At 45.6% G+C, this 18,051-nt stretch overlaps 1 protein-coding gene across 2 annotated transcripts in view; it reads left to right on the top strand.

Annotated features, from left to right (window-relative positions):
- Positions 1 to 17,761, top strand: part of NYX (nyctalopin) — a 72,148-nt gene extending 54,387 nt beyond the window's left edge. The window contains exon 3 of one of the 2 annotated variants that reach the window (XR_012329227.1): positions 16,282 to 16,399. Coding sequence is in view for 1 of the 2 variants with exons in the window: in XM_073799054.1 (XP_073655155.1) it covers positions 16,282 to 17,693 (1,412 nt within the window). In the remaining variant the exon portion in view is untranslated. Of the gene's footprint in view, positions 1 to 16,281 lie in introns of both variants that reach the window. The other variant, XM_073799054.1, reaches the window with a different exon arrangement.
- Positions 17,762 to 18,051: the final 290 nt, after the last annotated feature.

Genomic DNA, 18,051 nt, shown 5'->3' with positions numbered 1-18,051 from the left:
GCTGTACCTGGACACCAATACTTCTGATTAGGTTTCACTGAATGTGCGATCATGGGGGAGGGTACAGAGAGTTAAAGAAAACAGCAGGTCGGGGCGGCGGGGTGGTGTTTTTGTTTTAAAAACAAAACTCCCGAGCCAAATATATGAAATAAACTCTTGGTGGTTTTCTTATTCTAATTTCAGATATGAATTCATTGATGTAATTACCAAAAACTATAGTGGTTTTCTAATCACATTATTTTAAGCTCAAGAGATACGGGAACATATGTATATGTATAACTGATTCACTTTGTTATAAAGCAGAAACTAACACACCATTGTAAAGCAATTATACTCCAATAAAGATGTAAAAAAAAATCCCTTAAAGAAATCATCTTCCTAAAGGAGGAAGACGACATGAAAAATATCATGTTGGAATTATGTAACTATGGACGTTTAGGAATTTTTTCCAAGTTTTTTGGTCCTATTGTTATATGGGTTTTCATATAACAAGAAGACTCATCCCCAATTTTTTTCCACACCTCTACAGCTCCAGGTGTTCCAACCCAACAGAGATAGCCCAAGGAAAAATCCCTTGTTAAGTTCTGCAGTAAGCAATTTACACAGACTCTGTTCTTCTGACCCTCAGGTGAATGTATAATTATTTGAGGTTATAACGACCCACATAATAGACCTCTCTATGCCATGCTGGCAGAGAAAATGTTACCAGATAAGTCTAAGAACGGTAGTAATAGAATTTTCTTATTCTTTTAATTCCACCTTTTCAAAAAGTAGAACTTGCTGTATTCAAGGAATCAACAGGTACACACTGTACCTTCAGTACACTCTAGGGATATCATGAGAGAGATAATTGCATACCCTTTGTCCTTGAGAAACTTACATTCTTTAATGGCCGACTCAATAAGTAAATGAGCAAAAAAAAATTGGAACAAGGCTCAGGGAACAGTATGGATAAATAGGACATGACTTCCTAGCTGCAGGAGTCTCCAAAGGATAGAGGTTGACATTTATATAATTACAAACAGTCAGCTCCTTGCCATTTCTCCTACCTAGAAAGGATATGAAGTTTGATTGACTCATTGGGACAGAATGTTTGCTTCGAAGAGCCAACATTATTTTAATTCTGTACCCAAAGCTCTCCCGTTCCTCACAGAAAGCAGACAGTATTCATAGCCTGCATGCTGCCAAACAGGAATTGTCCCTGCTGCAGAGACCCGAAATACAGACAGGCTTCTTGTGACAAATTGGAGAGCTGAGCGGTGACATCATTTGCTAACAATAGATGCACTTAAAATTAATGACCATCTCCACATCCCCTGGCACTTTCATTTAAAATGCACTCAGCAGCACAGACAATATTACTCTGACTACAAGTCACAAGGATTGCAGACAACGTGTTCCCGAGAAGCAGGCAGGGATAGGACTCTATCACCCCAGCTAGAGAAAAATGACTGAATCAGCCTGACAAAACAAGATCATGGTGGAATCAGAGGTGGCTCGTAGCAGGGTAAATCTAGGGCAAAACTGAAACAGAAATTCTCCACAGGAGAGTCTCCTGGAAATGCCTCTCCTCTCCCCCCTCCCCCATGGCAACCCCTTCAGGGTCTTCCTGCTGTCCACAATATCCCACTTCCTTGTCTTGCTTTACAGGGGTCTTCACCCTCGGCTTGCTCTAAACCATGAGTCTTTAATGAGGGCCAGGGTTTGGGGCTTATTTGCCTCCTGTCTCTAGAGTCTTACTGTAAGTTCTTTTTTTTTTTTTTACTGTCAGTTCTTAATAAGGGTTTGCTTGTTGAATGGGTGAAGCTGTCCAGATTAGAACCATGACAATACTTGATAAAGGTCTTGCATTAAAAAAAATATATATATATATATATATAAAACTCTTCAAATCCAATCATAAGACAACCCAATTTTTAAAAATTGGCAAACATTTTTGAGTAGCTGTTTCATCAAGGAAGATATGCAAAATGCTAATAAGCATATGAAAAGATGCTCCACATCAGTAGTCATTGGAGGAATGCAAATCCAACGCACAATGAGATGCCACCTCACACCCACTAGGATGGCTAGTCAAAAAGACCATAGCAGTTGTTGGTGAGGATGTGAAGCGACTGGGACTCCCCGGCTGGTGGGAATGCAAAACGGCACGGCCCCTGTGGAGAACTGTTTAGCAGTTTCTTGAGTCGGTCAACATATATTTACCATATGAGCCAGCAATCCCACTCCTAGATAAATGGGAAATGAAAACACATGTCCACAAAAAGACTTGCGCCCAAGTCCTTAGTCACTATAGGTGACTTTAGTCACTTTAGTCAGCTTTAGTCACGATAGGTGAAAACTGGAAGCAAACCAAATGTCCATCAGCAGGTGACTGAATATGCAAATGGCGGTACAGCCATACGACGGAACACTGCTCAGCAATAATAAGGAATCAGCTGATCTTCGGAGCAACATTGATGAATCTCACAAACACAATGTTGACTGAAAAAACCGTTTTATTTCATTTACATGAAGTTCTAGAACAGGCAAGACTATACTTCGGAAACTGTATCCTGGAGCAGAGGATGGGGAGGGGACTGCTGTCAAAGGGGCCTGAGAGGGCTTCCCTGGTGGCGCAGTGGTTGAGAGTCCGCCTGCCGATGCAGGGGACACGGGTTCGTGTCCCGGTCCGGGAAGATCCCACGTGCCGTGGAGCGGCTGGGCCCGTGAGCCATGGCCGCTGAGCCTGCGCGTCCGGAGCCTGTGCTCCGCAACGGGAGAGGCCACAACAGTGAGAGGCCCACGTACCGCAAAAAAAAAAAAAAGGTGCCTGAGGAAACTTTCTGGGTAGTAGGAATATTCTAAATTGTGATTGGGGTGGGGGTTATGTGGGTGTATATGTTTGTTATACTTTCTGAACTACGTACACTTAAAATGGATATGTTTTATCGTAAGTAAATTATACCTGAATCAACTTGACTTTAAAGAAAAAAAGGAAGGTTGTAGGGAGAGAGCAGCTGCACCCCAAAGAGAACAAATCCCTCGTTATTGAGAGCCAGGCACTGTGGAGAGCTGGGCAGTATGTGGGTGAGTTTCATCAACGTCATTACATAGATAAGTCGCTCCTTCCTTTTGATTGCCAAGTAGTTTTCCCTTGCCTGGGTGTACTGGTTTGTTTATCCATTACTCTATCGTTGAGCACTTAAGTTGTTTCCAGTTTGGAGCAGTTGTATTTAGACCTGGAGGACTTTCTGGGGCCTAGTGTTCTCCTCCTCAGATGGGACAGCTCTCCACCTCGAGATCCACAGGGGCTGCGAGGCCGTCAGCAGACCACCCCTCTGAAGACCAACTGATTTCTCCACCCCCGCCACCATGATTCACATTGGCCAGCAACGCTGCAGTGTGAGTCCATGAGCCTTTCTTTTCTGTCACAGAAGATACCTGCATGATGTGAGAAGCAAGTTCTGGTCACTGTGAGATGAGAGGCCATGGAATGGTCTCCCTCACTGCATTTCTGCTTCCCTTAGCCCATTTGGTTCTGAAAATCCAGCACTGCGGCTTGGTCTGAGGAGTAATTGGGATAGCATTTACCGAGGGTGGGAGGGGAATGACTTGTAGAGCCAAAGTGGCTGAAGAGATTTTGCTGAAATCAGAAAATGGACCACATTTTCCCTTGCTATTTTGGCTTCGTGAGGCACAAGTTCTTTGAAAACAATGAGGATGAAGAAACACTTCAAACTCAGCCTGTGGTTGGAAACTCCATGAGTAACTCTTTTCCTAGCAAACCTCAAGGGGCAAAAGCATATACTGGAAAAGCTGTGGACCTACGGAGAAATCCCTCAGCTGGTCTGCATTAAGACATCATTCCAAAAAAAAATATAATTAAAAAAAGACATCATTGTGCGGGCATCCGAGCCCGGCCATCGCCGCCTGCCTCCCTGCAGCTCGGGGGCTGGCCAGTATACTGGACCAGAATACCAAGGCAGGGACCCATTTCTGGTATTTGCCCCAATTCAGGGACACCTTGTACCTTTTTTGTTGTTGTTTGAAGTAAAATTCACATAACAAAAGATTAACCATTAACCAGTTTAAAGCGTACAATTCGGTGGCATTTAGTATATTCACAATGTTGTGCATAGATCCCCTCTATCTCGTTCCAAGACATTTTCACATCCCAAAAGGAAACCCGGTACCTATTAAGCAGTCACTACTCTATTCTTTCCGTCAGCCCCAGGCAACCACTAATCCACTTTCTTTCTCCATGATTTGCCTATTCTGGATACATCATATAAGTGGAATCACATGTGGCCTTGTGTGTCTGGCTGCTTTCCCCTAGCATCATGTTTTTGAGGTTCAGCCACGTTGTAGCATGTGTCAGGACTTCATTCCTTTTTACGGCAGATTAATATTCCACCGTGTAGCTAGACCATGTTTTGTTTATCCATTTACCTGTTGTTGAACATTTGTTGCTTCCATCTTTGGGCTATTGTGAATAGTGCCTTATGGACGCTTGCGTACAAGTATTTGTTAGAACACCCACTTTCACCTAGAAGTGGAATTGCTGGGGCATGCAATAACTATGTTACACCCTGTAGTGTTTGATACCACACAGACGAATCCCATCTTTGTAAAGTTGGTCCACCTAGACCCCTGTTTTTTTGGGGGGGATTGGATTTTCTTTATTTCTTTTATTTTTGGCTGTGTTGGGTCTTCATTGCTGCGCACAGGCTTTCTCTAGTTGTGGTGAGCGGGGGCTACTCTTTGTTTTGGGGCGCAGGCTTCTCATTGCAGTGGCTTCTCTTGTTGTGGAGCACGGGCTCTAGGCACGCGGGCCTCAGTAGTTGTGGCACAGGGGCTCAGTAGCTGTGGCTCATGGGCTCTAGAGTTCAGGCTCAGTAGTTGTGGCGCATGGGCTTAGTTGCTCTGAATCATGTGGGATCTTCCGGGAGCAGGGCTTGAACCTGTGTCCCCTGCGTTGGCAGGCGGATTCTTAACTACTGCACCACCAGGGAAGCCCGACCCTTGGTTTCTGACTTGGGCTATATATTGGAATTCCCTGTGGAACTTTTTAGAGTACCGATGCCTGCTTCCACACCTGAAGATTCTGATGTAATCTGTCTGGTGAGTTGTGAGTTGGTTAAAAGCTCCTTAGGTGATTCTAATGTGCAGCCCAGGTAGAGAACCATTCTAGATTCTTCCTTTGTAGTTTACTTGTAGTAATAACTTCAGTATTCTGACACCTGGTATTTTGCTTTCCACTCTGGGGCAGATATTCACATGGTCCTTGAAGTACTGGTCCCTTGGTGAGATTTAATCTTGTGACAACAGTGGCTCATGGAATCTGCTGTTAGCTTGGCCCAATGCTTTCACAGCTGTTTCAAGTATTACAAGTCATTTGTTCCTCATAATTGTCCACCTATTACAGATGAGGAAACTGAGAAACAAAAGAAAAAAAAAACAAAAAAAAAAGCAGTATGAGAGAGCAGGGGGGAAAAGGCAGTGTCATCAGAGTTTACGAGAGATATGTGAGAGGCCGCACCCTCAGGAGGAGTGTTTCCAGACCAAATGCTCTGGAATGCCCCACATGTGAATCCTGGAGCTATGACAGAGGCAGGCTGAGCTGAGGCCCGTCCTGCTGAATTTCTCATCTTCCTCTCCCTACCTCAGGCTGGGAATGAAAGCACTGAAGCCTTTTCAGATTTCCACATGGAGCCTTCCCAAAAATTCTGATGGGAGAAAATAAATTGCTAAGGAACTGCCAATGAGTTTGACTTCCTCTTCTCACAACCTGGGATCTTTATTTTAATTGGTAAATGTTTTCTTGGCCAAGGGATTCCCACGGAACTCAGCTCTGGACAGCCAAAGAAATTTGTCTTTGGAATGATCCCTTCTGATTCCAGGAGAGGCCGCTTTTCATTTGAATTTGGAAAAATTGGGGATGGCCTAAACAATTTTTGATTCCATTTTCTATATTTCCTGCCAATGAATGGCAAAGAGCTTCCTTTTGGTTGAGGGGGTGCTGCCTGGTCTCGAATTTGAGTCGTTTTCTCTTTCAAGGTGAGGAGTTCATGAGGTTCTCAGGGAAAGGGGGAGGGGCCAGAAGGAGGAGATGGTACCCAAGGGATTACGGGAACCTGTCTTACTTAGGACGTTGCTCAGGAATGTCACTGCAAAGCCATAGAACCCGCTCCAGGTCACTGAAGACGAGAAAGGGTTTATTCAGGGGTGCTAGGTGTTCCCAGGCTTCCTGGTTGGAGGTCCACTGCCTGGAGCAATGCCTAAATCAGGTAGTGGGGCAGTTCCAGCAAAGACCCCATGGCCACCACCACTGGCGGACACACCTGACCGTTCACAGGCATCCTGCTGGGTGCTGGGTGCCTGAAATTCCACCATGGGAGCCTGGAAGCCAGATGCCCTCTGCCACCATCCTGGCCAGAAAATGGTTTCTGCCTGACGCCTACTTCTGACAGGCAAAGCTAGGTCACATGCCTGGGCCCTAACTGCAAGGGAAGTTGAGAAAAGAGAGTTTCTGGCTTCTGTGTTGAGGAGGCAGGACTTACAATGTAGGAAATTCCCTAAATGTATGAACACTACTTAAAAGGAGCTGGGTAGCCGGAAAAGGCATCAAATGTCCACTACAAGCAGAGGTGGTTTGGTTGCAAGGAACAGAAATCCACTGGTCTGCCCAGATGTTTTGAGTGGGTTTCTGAAATGGAAGCAGGGAAATGTCACAGAAATAGCTATAGCAGGGCCTTATGGGAACTAAAGGGAGCTTTCCACTGTCCCTTATCTCCTTTTCTGTGATTCTCATGGCCAATCTACTCCTCTCTCTGCACACCAGTTTCCTTACCTTGCCTTTGGCTCCCACTCCCTGATGACTTTGACCTGTACATGGCTTTGGTACAAACCCCAGCCCCAATGCTATATAGCAGTTGGTGCTCACATGATCTCGCTGCCTGTTCCATGTTCACAGGGAAGGAATGAATCTGATTGGCTCTGCTTAGGTCAAAGGTTCACCTGGGCTTCTCTGGTGGCGCAGTGGTTGAGAGTCTGCCTGCCGATGCAGGGGACACGGGTTCGTGCCCCGGTCCGGGAAGATCCCACATGCCGCGGAGTGGCTGGGCCCGTGAGCTATGGCCGCTGGGCCTGCGCGTCCGGAGCCTGCGCCCCGCAACAGGAGAGGCCACAACAGTGAGAGGCCGGCGTACCGCAAAAAAAACCCGAAAATGTTCACCTGCAGTCCAAACAGCTGTGGCTTGGAGGAGGCTGCAGAGAAATATGGGGTTTTGAGTGGGGTATTTTTTCTTAGACGTGGTGCTTGGCAACAGCTGCTGTCCAACTGTGGAAAATGAGAGCCAGAAGGGCCCTCCAAGGTCAGGAAGTGCAGGCTCTTCAGTTCACAGTTAAAGAAACAGAAGCTCAGAAAGGCTAGGGTTGGGGGGTGGGGGATAGTACAGTACAGTGGAAAGACAGAAATCAAAGGTTGATGGTGTTTAACCACCCTGAACCTGAGTTTCCTCTTTTTGTGAGTAGAAGAGAAGAATACTTACATTGCAGGGTTGTCATTAAACGGAATAATATATAGAGCAAGCTTTGGCCCGAGCAAATACTTATTAAAAGTTGGTTGTTATAAGAGCAAAAGAAACCCATAAACTGTGGTTAATTTGAATAGCATTAGACATGCTTATATCACCTGGACAACATATGGTACCATACTTCCCAAACTCTGCCCTGTGCATATTTGCTGTCTTTGGGGGTGGAATACGTCTGCAGGCCATGTTCTGTTGAGCTCCCAGAGCCACTTCCAGCAGCTCTGTTCTGGGACTGCATGTACATGTAATCGTATAGTATGTACTCATGTGTCAGCTCTCTTTTGCTCACTGTAATGTTTCTGTTGTGTCAATAGTTTGTTCCTTTTTATTGCTGAGTGGTATTCTACTGTATGGCTATATTGTAATTTATTTCTCTGCTGTTGAGTAATTTCCTGTTTTGGTCTATTCTGAATAAGCCACAGTGAACTTTCTTGTACAGTCTTCATGTGGACATTTTTTTTTCATTTCTCTTGGGTAAATACCTAGGAATGGAATTGCTGAATCATAGTCATATGTTTAGCTTTAATAGATACTGTCAAAGTTTCCCCAAGTTATTGAACTATTTTCCACTCACATCAACAATGTAAGAGAATCCCGTTGTTCTATATCCTCACCAGTATGTAGGGTTGTCAGCCATTCTAGTGAGTGTGTAGGGAAATCTCACTGTAGTTTTAATTTGCACTTCCCAAATGGCTAATTATGTAAAGCACCTTCTCTTCTGCTTAATGGCTACTTAATATATTCTTTCGTAAAGTGTTCAGGTCTTCTGCTCATTTTTATTTAGTTTGTCTTTTCATTATTCTTCATTTGTAGGAGTAGTTTTTATATTCTGTATACAAGACATACACACATACAGGCACACACACAAATGGTATCTTTTTAAAAAAATAGCTTTATTGAGATATAATTGGCATATAACAAATTAAGCATATTTAAAGTGTTCCCTCATGAAACCATCAGCACAATTGAGATAATGAACATATCCCACATCCATCACCCCCAAAGTTCATGCCCCTTTATAATCCTTCCCTTCTGCCCCTCCCTGCCCCCCCATCCATCCCCAGGCAACCACTGATCTTTCTGTTACTATAGACTAATTTGCAGTTTCTAGAATTTTTTGTAAATGGAATCATACAGTATGTGCTCTTTTTTGTCTGGCTTCTTTCATTCAGCAGAATTATCTTGAGAGTCATCCATGTTATATGTATCCATTGTATGCATATATCATAATTTGTTTACCCATTCAACTCTTTTTTAAAAAAATATATCTTAGAAGTCTTTCCATGTTATACAAATAGATCCATCTCCTATTTATTTATTTATTTATACATTTATTTATTTATGGCTGTGTTGGGTCTTTGTTGCTGTGCGTGGGCTTTCTCTAGTTGCGGCGAGCGGGGGCTACTCTTTGTTGCGGTGCGCGGGCTTCTCATTGCGGTGGCTTCTCTTGTTGTGGAGCACGGGCTCTAGGCGTTCGGGCTTCAGTAGTTGTGGCTCACGGGCTCTAGAGTGCAGGCTCAGTAGCTGTGGCTCACGGGCTTAGTTGCTCCACGGCATGTGGGATCTTCCCGGACCATGGATTGAACCTGTGTCTTCTGCATTGGCAGGCAGATTGTTAACCACTGTGCCACCAGGGAAGTCCCCCCATTGAACTCTTGATGGGTGTTGGTGTTATTTCCAGTTTTGGGTTATTCTGAATAAAGCTGCTGTGAACATTCATGCCCAAGCCTTTTGTATGGACGTGTGCTTTTATTTCCCTACAAGTAGAATGGGTCAATCATAAGGCAGGTGTATGATTAACTTTTAAAGAAACTGCCACATTGTTTCCAACATGGTTGCACCATTTGACATTCCTACCAGCAGTGTAAGAGAGTTCCAGTTATTCTATATGCTCTCCAACACTTGGTGTGGTCAGTCTTTCTAATTTTAGTCATTCTAATAGGTGACTATTTTAATTTGCATTTCCCTAACAACTAATAATGTTGACCATCTTTTCATGTGTTTATTTGTCTCCTGTATATCTTTTTTGGTAAAGTGTTTCTTCTAATATTTTGCCCATTTATTAATTGGGTGATTTATTTATTTATAGTTTATTATTTAATAATATTATCAAATAAGTTTATTTATAAAATTATATTATTTGAATATTATTATTTAATAAATTATTTATAATTTTTTTAAAAAATTATTTATAATTTGTTGCCTGTTTTCTTATTATTGAGTTTTGAGAGTTCTTTATACATTTTGAATACAAGTCATTTATGAGATATATACAGAGAAAATATACAGATATTTTCTTACAGTCTGTGGCTTGTTTTTTCATTCTCTCAAGTGTCTTTCAAAGATGAGAACTTTAAAATTTTGATGAATCTAATTTATTACTTTTTTCCTTTATGGTAATGCTTTTTTTTTCCCCTAAGAAATCTTTGCCTACTGCTAGGTCACAAAGATATTCTCCTGTGTTATCTTCAAGAAGCTTTATAGTTTTAGCTTTTACATTTAGGTCTTTGGTCCATCTAAAATGAGTTTTTGTGTATGCTGTGAGGTAGGGGTTGAGATTCTTTTTTATTTTCTAGGGATTGCAATATGCACCTTTAATTTATCATGGTCTACTTTTTTTCCCCCATGGAAAAACCCTCTTGTGTATTTGATTAAACAAAAATAAAATAAGCTACATAGGAACAATTTTAAAGTCCAAAGAGACACCAACTTTGTTTGAAGGCTGCAGTAGCTGATGCAGCATCTCCTTGCTACCTTTCCCAGCCTTCTCTGTGGACCAGAGCGATACATTCAGAAGCCTGTTAGCTAACACAGGAGTTTTTGAACACTTTCCCATTGGTTCTTCACCTGCTCATTGTCTGTCATGCCTGAGGCCTGCAGTATATCATTTAAGATTTAAAAGTAAAAATCCGGGGTGGGGGGAACCCACCCCAAACAAAAACCCACCTTAAAGGTTTGGGGAAAAGCCTTTGCTTCCCCATTCTTCACTTAATTGACAAGATCCACACCACCGCTGCAATGCCCATTCTTAAACGCATCAAGAGGCAGTCAGCACCCAGATGGGCTTGCGGCATGGTTTCTGTGGCCCACGCAGTTATGCTGGTGGTGCATATCCCTTACATCAAGTCTGTATCGTGGTCTACTTTGAATTAGTCTTATACAGTTTCATGTGTAACACGAGATCCTTATGAGTACAATTTAGTTTACCCTTCTTCTCATTCTTTATGCTATTGTCATATTTTTCATTTACATATGTTATAAATTCCACAACACATTGTTATTTTTGCTTTCAACAGTCACTTGTCTGTTAAGTAATTAAGGTCTTTTATATTTAGTGGCATATTTGCCATTTCCGTTGCTCTTCATTCCTTCCTGTAGATCTGACTTTCATCTAGTGTCATTTTCCTTCAAGCTAAACAATGTCTTCATCTCTTGTTGTGCAGAAGATCGGGTGGAGATGCATTTTCTCAGATTTTGTTAACCTGAAAGCATCTCTACTGTACTTCATTTCTGAAGATATTTCCATTGGATATAGAATTCTGGGTTGCCAGATTTTGCTTTTGTTTCAGCAGCTTATAAGACATAATTCTATTGTCTTATGCCCTCCACTGTTTCTGGTACGAAATCAGTCATCACTTTTTTTTTTTTTTTTTTGCGGTACGCGGGCCTCTCACTGTTGTGGCCTCTCCCGTTGCGGAGCACAGGCTCCGGACGCACAGGCTCAGAGGCCATGGCTCGCGGGCCCAGCCGCTCCACGGCATGTGGGATCTTCCCGGACCGGGGCACGAACCCGTGTCCCCTGCATCGGCAGGCGGACTCTCAACCACTGCGCCACCAGGGAAGCCCCAGTCATCACTTTTTAATTGACGTTTACTCTATGTAATGTGTCTTTTTTCTTTGGATGCCTTAAAGAATTTTCTTTCTACTTTAGTTTTCAGCAGTTTGACTGTGATGTGCCTAGATAATACGTGTGTGTGCGCGCATGTGTGATATTAGTTGGGGTTTGCTGAGCTTTGTGTTTTTAATCAAATTTTGGAAATTGTCTTCAATTATTTTTTTGCCATAGTCTCTTTTCTCCTCTGGGGCTCCAAATACATGCATGTGTCTAATTGGTTGATATTGTCCCATAGGTTATTGAAGCTCTGATCATATTTTTTCCAATCTTTTTTCTCCCTGAGCTTCATTTTGGGTAATTTCTATTGACTTCTTTCAAATTCATGAATATTTATTCCGTTGTGTCTAGTCTGCTGTTTTTCTTATTCAATGATTTTTTAAAAAAATTTCAGATATGGTATTATTTCAGTACTAAGATTTCTACTTGGTTCATATTCACAGTTTCCATACCTTTTTTTTTTAATTGACCCATACTTCTAAAATTCACATTCCCCACGCCCTCATGCATTATATCCATCTTTTCCTATAAATTCCTAAACATAATTATAATAAATCCTTGTTTTGTAATTCTAACATCTGGGCTGTCACTGTGTCTACTCCTGTTAACTATTTGTTTTCCTCTTGAGCAATGTCGTGTTTTGCTTCTTCTTCACATATCTACTATTATTTGATTGTATAGCAGATATTGTGGTTATAGAAACTCTAGATCCTCTTATCTTCCTTTGAAGAGTGTTGAATTTCCTTCTGGCCTTCAGCTAAACTACTGGCAGATCCCCTTGATACAGGGGAAGCTTGGTTTCAGTCTTTGTTAGGGAAGGCCTAGTTCCGTTTTACCCTTTGCCCTGGGAAATGGTCTTTATTCCTGAGGTGTGGCCCTCCGGGGTTTCAATGGAAAGGTCGAGGTATTTTATAAGAGCTTCTAACTAGGTGGACTCTGAACTCTTAATCTGCTTTCCATTACTGGGAAATTGCTGAAATCTCTGTTTAGTTCTTTTGGAGTTCTGTTCTTGGCTTCTTGGACTCACTCCATATACATGCACTTTAGGACTCAAACAAGGATCTAAGCAGAGCTTGTGTGCAAATTTTGTGGCTCCCTCTTTCCTATGGTTTCCCTCCTCAATTTCCAGCCACTGTTGCTGCTATACACTCTGACCTCTAATTTCTCAGCCCAGTAAGACTCTTGCTTTCTGCTTGAGCTCTACTGCCCATGTGCAGTGTGGACTTGAAAATGCCCTGAGAGGAAAAGCCAGTTAAATGTGCCTCTCACTTAGTTTGCTTCTTTTCATTTAAGGGTCGTATCTACTCTGGTGGCCTGTTTAGGTTTCTCTCCAGTGCCTTCAAGTGATTTTTTTAAAAATTTAAGTACAGTTGATTTACAGTGTTGTGTTCAAATGATTTTTTAAAAATATCTTTCCAGAGTTGACACTAGCAATCAGCAGAAATGTTAGTCTGATCAAGCTACTCTGCCATTATTGCAAGCAGAACTCACCCCAATATGTTATTATTCTTTAATTTAATTAATTAATTGGCGGCACCTCATAGCATGCGGGATCTTAGTTCACCGACCAGGGATTGAACTCGTGCCCCCTGCAGTGGAAGTGCAGAGTCTTAATCACTGGACTGTCAGGGAAGTCCCTATGTTATTATTTTTTAAAATTTTGTTTTGGGGACTTTCCTGGTGGCGCAGTGGTTAAGAATCCGCCTGCCAATGCAGGGGTCACGGGTTCGAGCCCTGGTCCGGGAAGATCCCACGTGCTGCGGAGCAACTAAGCCGGTGTGCCATAACTACTGAGCCTCTGCTCTAGAGCCTGCGTGCCACAACTACTGAAGCCCGCGCGCCTAGAGCCCGTGCTCCGCAACGAGAAGCCACCGCAATGAGAAGCCCGTGCACAGCAACAAAGACCCAACACAGGCATAAATAAATAAATAAATAAATAAATAAAAATTTTGCTTTGGTGCCCTGTTTTTCTGGCTCACTAGGCATGTACTTAGTCTTCATACTGGGTAAACCAATACTGGAGTTTGGTTGTCTGTTCTGAGAATTTACTTGATTTAATTTAAATTTCACTAAATAGTCCAGTAACTTAGTTATTGTTCCTAATGGCTATCAAAGTTTCAGAGGCTGAAAATAGGTCTCTAATAGTGACATCTTGAGTGTTTAAAGTTTAAAAAAAACCCACTTTAATCTATTTTGTGAAATAGGTAATACACTCACATGGCTCAAAATGTACAAGGTAAAAAGATATACAATAAAAAGCTTCACCCCCACCCCTCTTGCATGTATTAAAAAAAAAAAAAACTGGCAGCCAAAGAGCCCAAACTTTGATCTCTTGCGTTATGCAAGCAAATTGGTTGTATGCTGTCTGTCATAATCCCACGAATTCCTTAACAAAATTTTAAAAATAAATGACATCCCCCAGCAGGGATTGTTACAGAGGAAGACTTCAATTCTATTTAATTCTGCAAATACTTACTGAGCCATACAGTGTGCCTGGAACAATATTAGCTATTGTGGAGCAGAAACATGAGTCATATGGTTGAGAGTGCACTTCCCTTAATTAGAAAGGAGAAGAGAGTAGAATGAAGGACTATTTGTAAGGAAATCTGATGCCTCTGCTTGACCCAGTTGGAAGAGTTAATAGAATAAGGTTCTGCCTCTGTCCAGCTGATGCCTGGAGCTAAGGTTACATTCTTGGCCCTGTCTCTCTAACAGGGTGTCTGTCTGTCCCGCCCAGCAGCTGCCCCGTTTACAGCCACGCCCAGCACAGGGTCCAAGAACCTTGCTGGAAGCTTGGTGTCTAGTTCACAGTTCTTAGGGAGAGGGAAAAGCTAAGTCTCTGGAATATCAGAATTTTGAACTAGCTACAGTTTACAACTGAAGGGTTCCTCAAAGGGCTGAGTGTTCTCCAGCCAAGTCTGAAAGGGCTGAATCCCCTTCCTAGAAACTGAGAAAAACATGAGTGTCCATAACAGATGTACTGAAAAGACATTGGAAGCTGAGCAAACCTACAGAGGCAGCAGCGAGCACGTCTATTGATACACACTCCTTGTGTGGCCACACCTTCAGGTTCCCACCAGGGCTTGGATAGGCAAGGCAGCATAACGTGTACACAGTGGGAGGGACTGCACGGTAGCCAGGGTGTTTGCCGGAATTTGGGAGTACTGTCGAGGACAGGTAGAAATTATAAATAGCAGTGGTCAGGTTTTACATCTGGGTACCTTTGCTCCTCTGCAGGAATTTCAGATGGAGCACATTCCACCTGCCAGCTGCTCCTGGCCAGAAAATAAAACTTGTGCCTCTTCCATCCTGCCTTTTCCAATGGAACTGAAGATGGGGCTTGGGACTTCTGGCTACCATACAGAAGCAGCCCATGCCATTCTGCTTTCCTGCAGGTGGCAAGCCACCTGGAGGGCTTTGGAAGGCTTTATCTGATCCTCCATTCAAATGCTCAGAACAAAATTAATTTATAAGCACCAGTCCTTCCCCTGAGGATGGAAAAAAGGCTCTAGAGAGTGAAGACTGGTGAATGGAATTAACCACACAGTGTCCACAAGTAATTTCTGAGATATGTAAGAAGGTCATCGATAGTTTATTTAGTATGCTGTCCTTATGGCTTAATTATAGTGACTGTTAAAGAAAAAAAAAGATTGATAGGCTTTACTTTCATTCCCAACCTGTTTCCTAATTCTCCCTTCTTAATGAGCCTTAACTTGCTCAGTGGGGGTTTTCAAAAATTGAATTATTATTTTTTTAAAAAATTTATTTAATTAATTTATTTTTGGCTGTGCTGGGCCTTCGTTGCTGCGCACGGGCTTTCTCTAGTTGTGATGAGCGGAGTCTACTCTTTGTTGCGATGCGCAGGCTTCTCATTGCGGTGGCTTCTCTTGTTGCAGAGCACGGGGTCTAGGGTGCGCAGGCTTCAGCAGTTGTGGCACACAGGCTCAGTAGTTGTGGCGCACAGGCTTAGTTGCTGCACAGCATGTGGGATCTTCCCGGACCAGGGCTCGTACCCGTGTCTCTTGCATTGGCAGGTGGATTCTTAACCACTGCACCACCAGGGAAGCCCTCAAAAATTGAATTCTTACGGTGGGAGGGAATAGAGCAGCACCAATAGAAATATAATGCAAGCCACACATGTTTAAATTCTCTAAGCAGCCCAATAAAAAAGGTGAAAAGAAACTATCGACATTGATTTTAATATTTTCGCTAACCCAATATATCTAAAATATCGTTTCAACATGTAAGCAATATAAAAATTATTGATGAGATAGTTTACCTTTTTTTGGTACTAAGTCTTTGGGATCTGGTGTGTATTTTACACTGCGAGCACACCTCAGTTCAGGCTACTCACATTTCAAATGCTCAACAGCCCCATGTGCATGGGGGCTAGGTACTAGGCAGCACACGGCTAGAGCGTAGGCCACAGTGATGCCCTCCAGGTCCCTCTATGCATGCAGACACAACAAGCCCTCTAGGTCGCTGTCTAGGAGAGCACAAGCCATGATACAGGTGGTGGGAAGCGGGATTTAGGACTGGGTCAGGTGCCTGGATTCCAGCTGAGTTTTGCTGATGAACAGAACTTGAGAGCAAAGGCGAAGGGCGTGATGGGTGGGGAAACCTGAGTAAGGTCTGGGAGGCGGAACGAGGCCCTTTGGAGGACAGGGCTCTGCGGGACGTTTGAGAACTTGGTGGATGGCCGCATCCTGCCACGTTTACGGGTAGGATTGGACCTGGGGCGATCCTGTGGCTGACAGTTGTTCCTTTTTTGTCTTTTCTCCTCCCTCCCCTCTCCCCCGTCCCCGCCCCCGCCAGCGGTGGTCCTCGGCCTGCCCAGCGCCCGGGCCGCCGAGGACGCCTGCGCGAGCGCCTGCCCGGCCGCCTGCGTCTGCAGCAGCGTGGAGCGCGGCTGCTCGGTGCGCTGCGACCGCGCGGGCCTCTTGCGGGTGCCGGCCGAGTTCCCGTGCGAGGCGGCCTCCATCGACCTGGACCGCAATGGCCTGCGCTTCCTGGGCGAGCGGGCCTTCGGCACGCTGCCGTCGCTGCGCCGCCTGTCGCTGCGCCACAACAACCTGTCCTTCATCACGCCTGGCGCCTTCAAGGGCCTGCCGCGTCTGGCCGAGCTGCGCCTGGCGCACAACGGCGATCTGCGCTACCTGCATGCGCGCACCTTCGCCGCACTCGGCCGCCTGCGGCGCCTTGACCTGGCCGCCTGCCGCCTCTTCAGCGTGCCCGAGCGCCTCCTGGCCGAGCTGCCCGCCCTGCGCGAGCTCGCCGCCTTCGACAACCTGTTCCGCCGCGTGCCCGGCGCTCTGCGCGGCCTAGCCAACTTGACGCATGCGTACCTGGAGCGCAGCCGCATCGAGGCCGTGGCCTCCAGCTCGCTGCTGGGTCTGCGCCGCCTGCGGTCGCTCAGCCTGCAGGCCAACCGCGTCCGCGCCGTGCACGGCGGCGCCTTCCGCGACTGCAGCGCCCTGGAGCATCTGCTGCTCAACGACAACCTGCTGGCCGCGCTGCCGGCCGACGCCTTCCTCGGCCTCCGCCGCCTGCGCACGCTCAACCTGGGCGGCAACGCGCTGGGCCGCGTGGCGCACGCCTGGTTCGCCGAGCTGGCTGAGCTCGAGCTGCTCTACTTGGACCGCAACCGCATCGCCTTCGTGGAAGAGGGCGCCTTCCAGAACCTCTCGGGCCTCCTGGCCCTGCATCTCAACGGCAACCATCTCACCGTGCTCGCCTGGGCAGCCTTCCAGCCCGGCTTCTTCCTGGGCCGCCTCTTCCTCTTCCGCAACCCATGGCGCTGCGACTGTCGCCTGGAGTGGCTGCGGGACTGGATGGAGAGCTTTGGGCGCGCCGCCGACGTGCCGTGCGCCTCCCCGGGCTCCGTGGCCGGCCTGGACCTCCGCCAGGTGGCCTTTGGGCGTTCCGCCGACGGCCTCTGTGTGGACCCCGAGGAGCTGAACTTCACCGCGTCCAGTCCAGGTCCGTCTCCAGAGCCAGCAGCCACCACAGTGAGCAGGTTCAGCAGCCTCCTCTCCAAGCTGCTGGCCCCGAGGGCCCCGGTGGCGGAGGCGGCCAATACCACTGAGGGGCCGGTCAACGCCTCGCTGTCTGACAGCCTTCTCTCCCGGGGGGTGGGCAGCTCGGGCCACAAGACACCGTTTCTCCTGGGCTCTGGTCTTCTGCTCAGCATGGCCCAGCACGTGGTGTTTGTCCTCCAGATGGACTGACTGTGCCACCCTGGGGTGGCCCAGATTGCCTTGCCAGGCAAGGGAGTTTAGTTAACTGGGCTTGATGGTGGTTGGTGTGGGGAGAGGGGAACAGGATGGGGGCGGGGGTGAAAATTACAGCGGAGGGTGGAAGGAACAGTTTGCCTCCAGAGATGGCCCTGGGAAGAGGAGGACCCTGGGAAATGCCATGTGTGGGAGGGGGGAGATTATGGATTTCTGCTCCTGTCACATGGGCATAATTGGAAAAGAAGCAAGAAGGAACATGTGCCTTCTGGTGAGAAGACTAGGAATTGGAAGTTTCTAGGGCTACAGGGCTCCACTCCCATCCCTTCCCCCCATCTTCCAGGAAACTGGGCCT

Source organism: Tursiops truncatus, chromosome X (assembly GCF_011762595.2).
Source record: "Tursiops truncatus isolate mTurTru1 chromosome X, mTurTru1.mat.Y, whole genome shotgun sequence".
Classification (NCBI taxonomy): domain Eukaryota; kingdom Metazoa; phylum Chordata; class Mammalia; order Artiodactyla; family Delphinidae; genus Tursiops; species Tursiops truncatus.
Note: the sequence above shows the minus strand (reverse complement) of the source record. Positions and strands in the feature narration are given on the sequence as shown.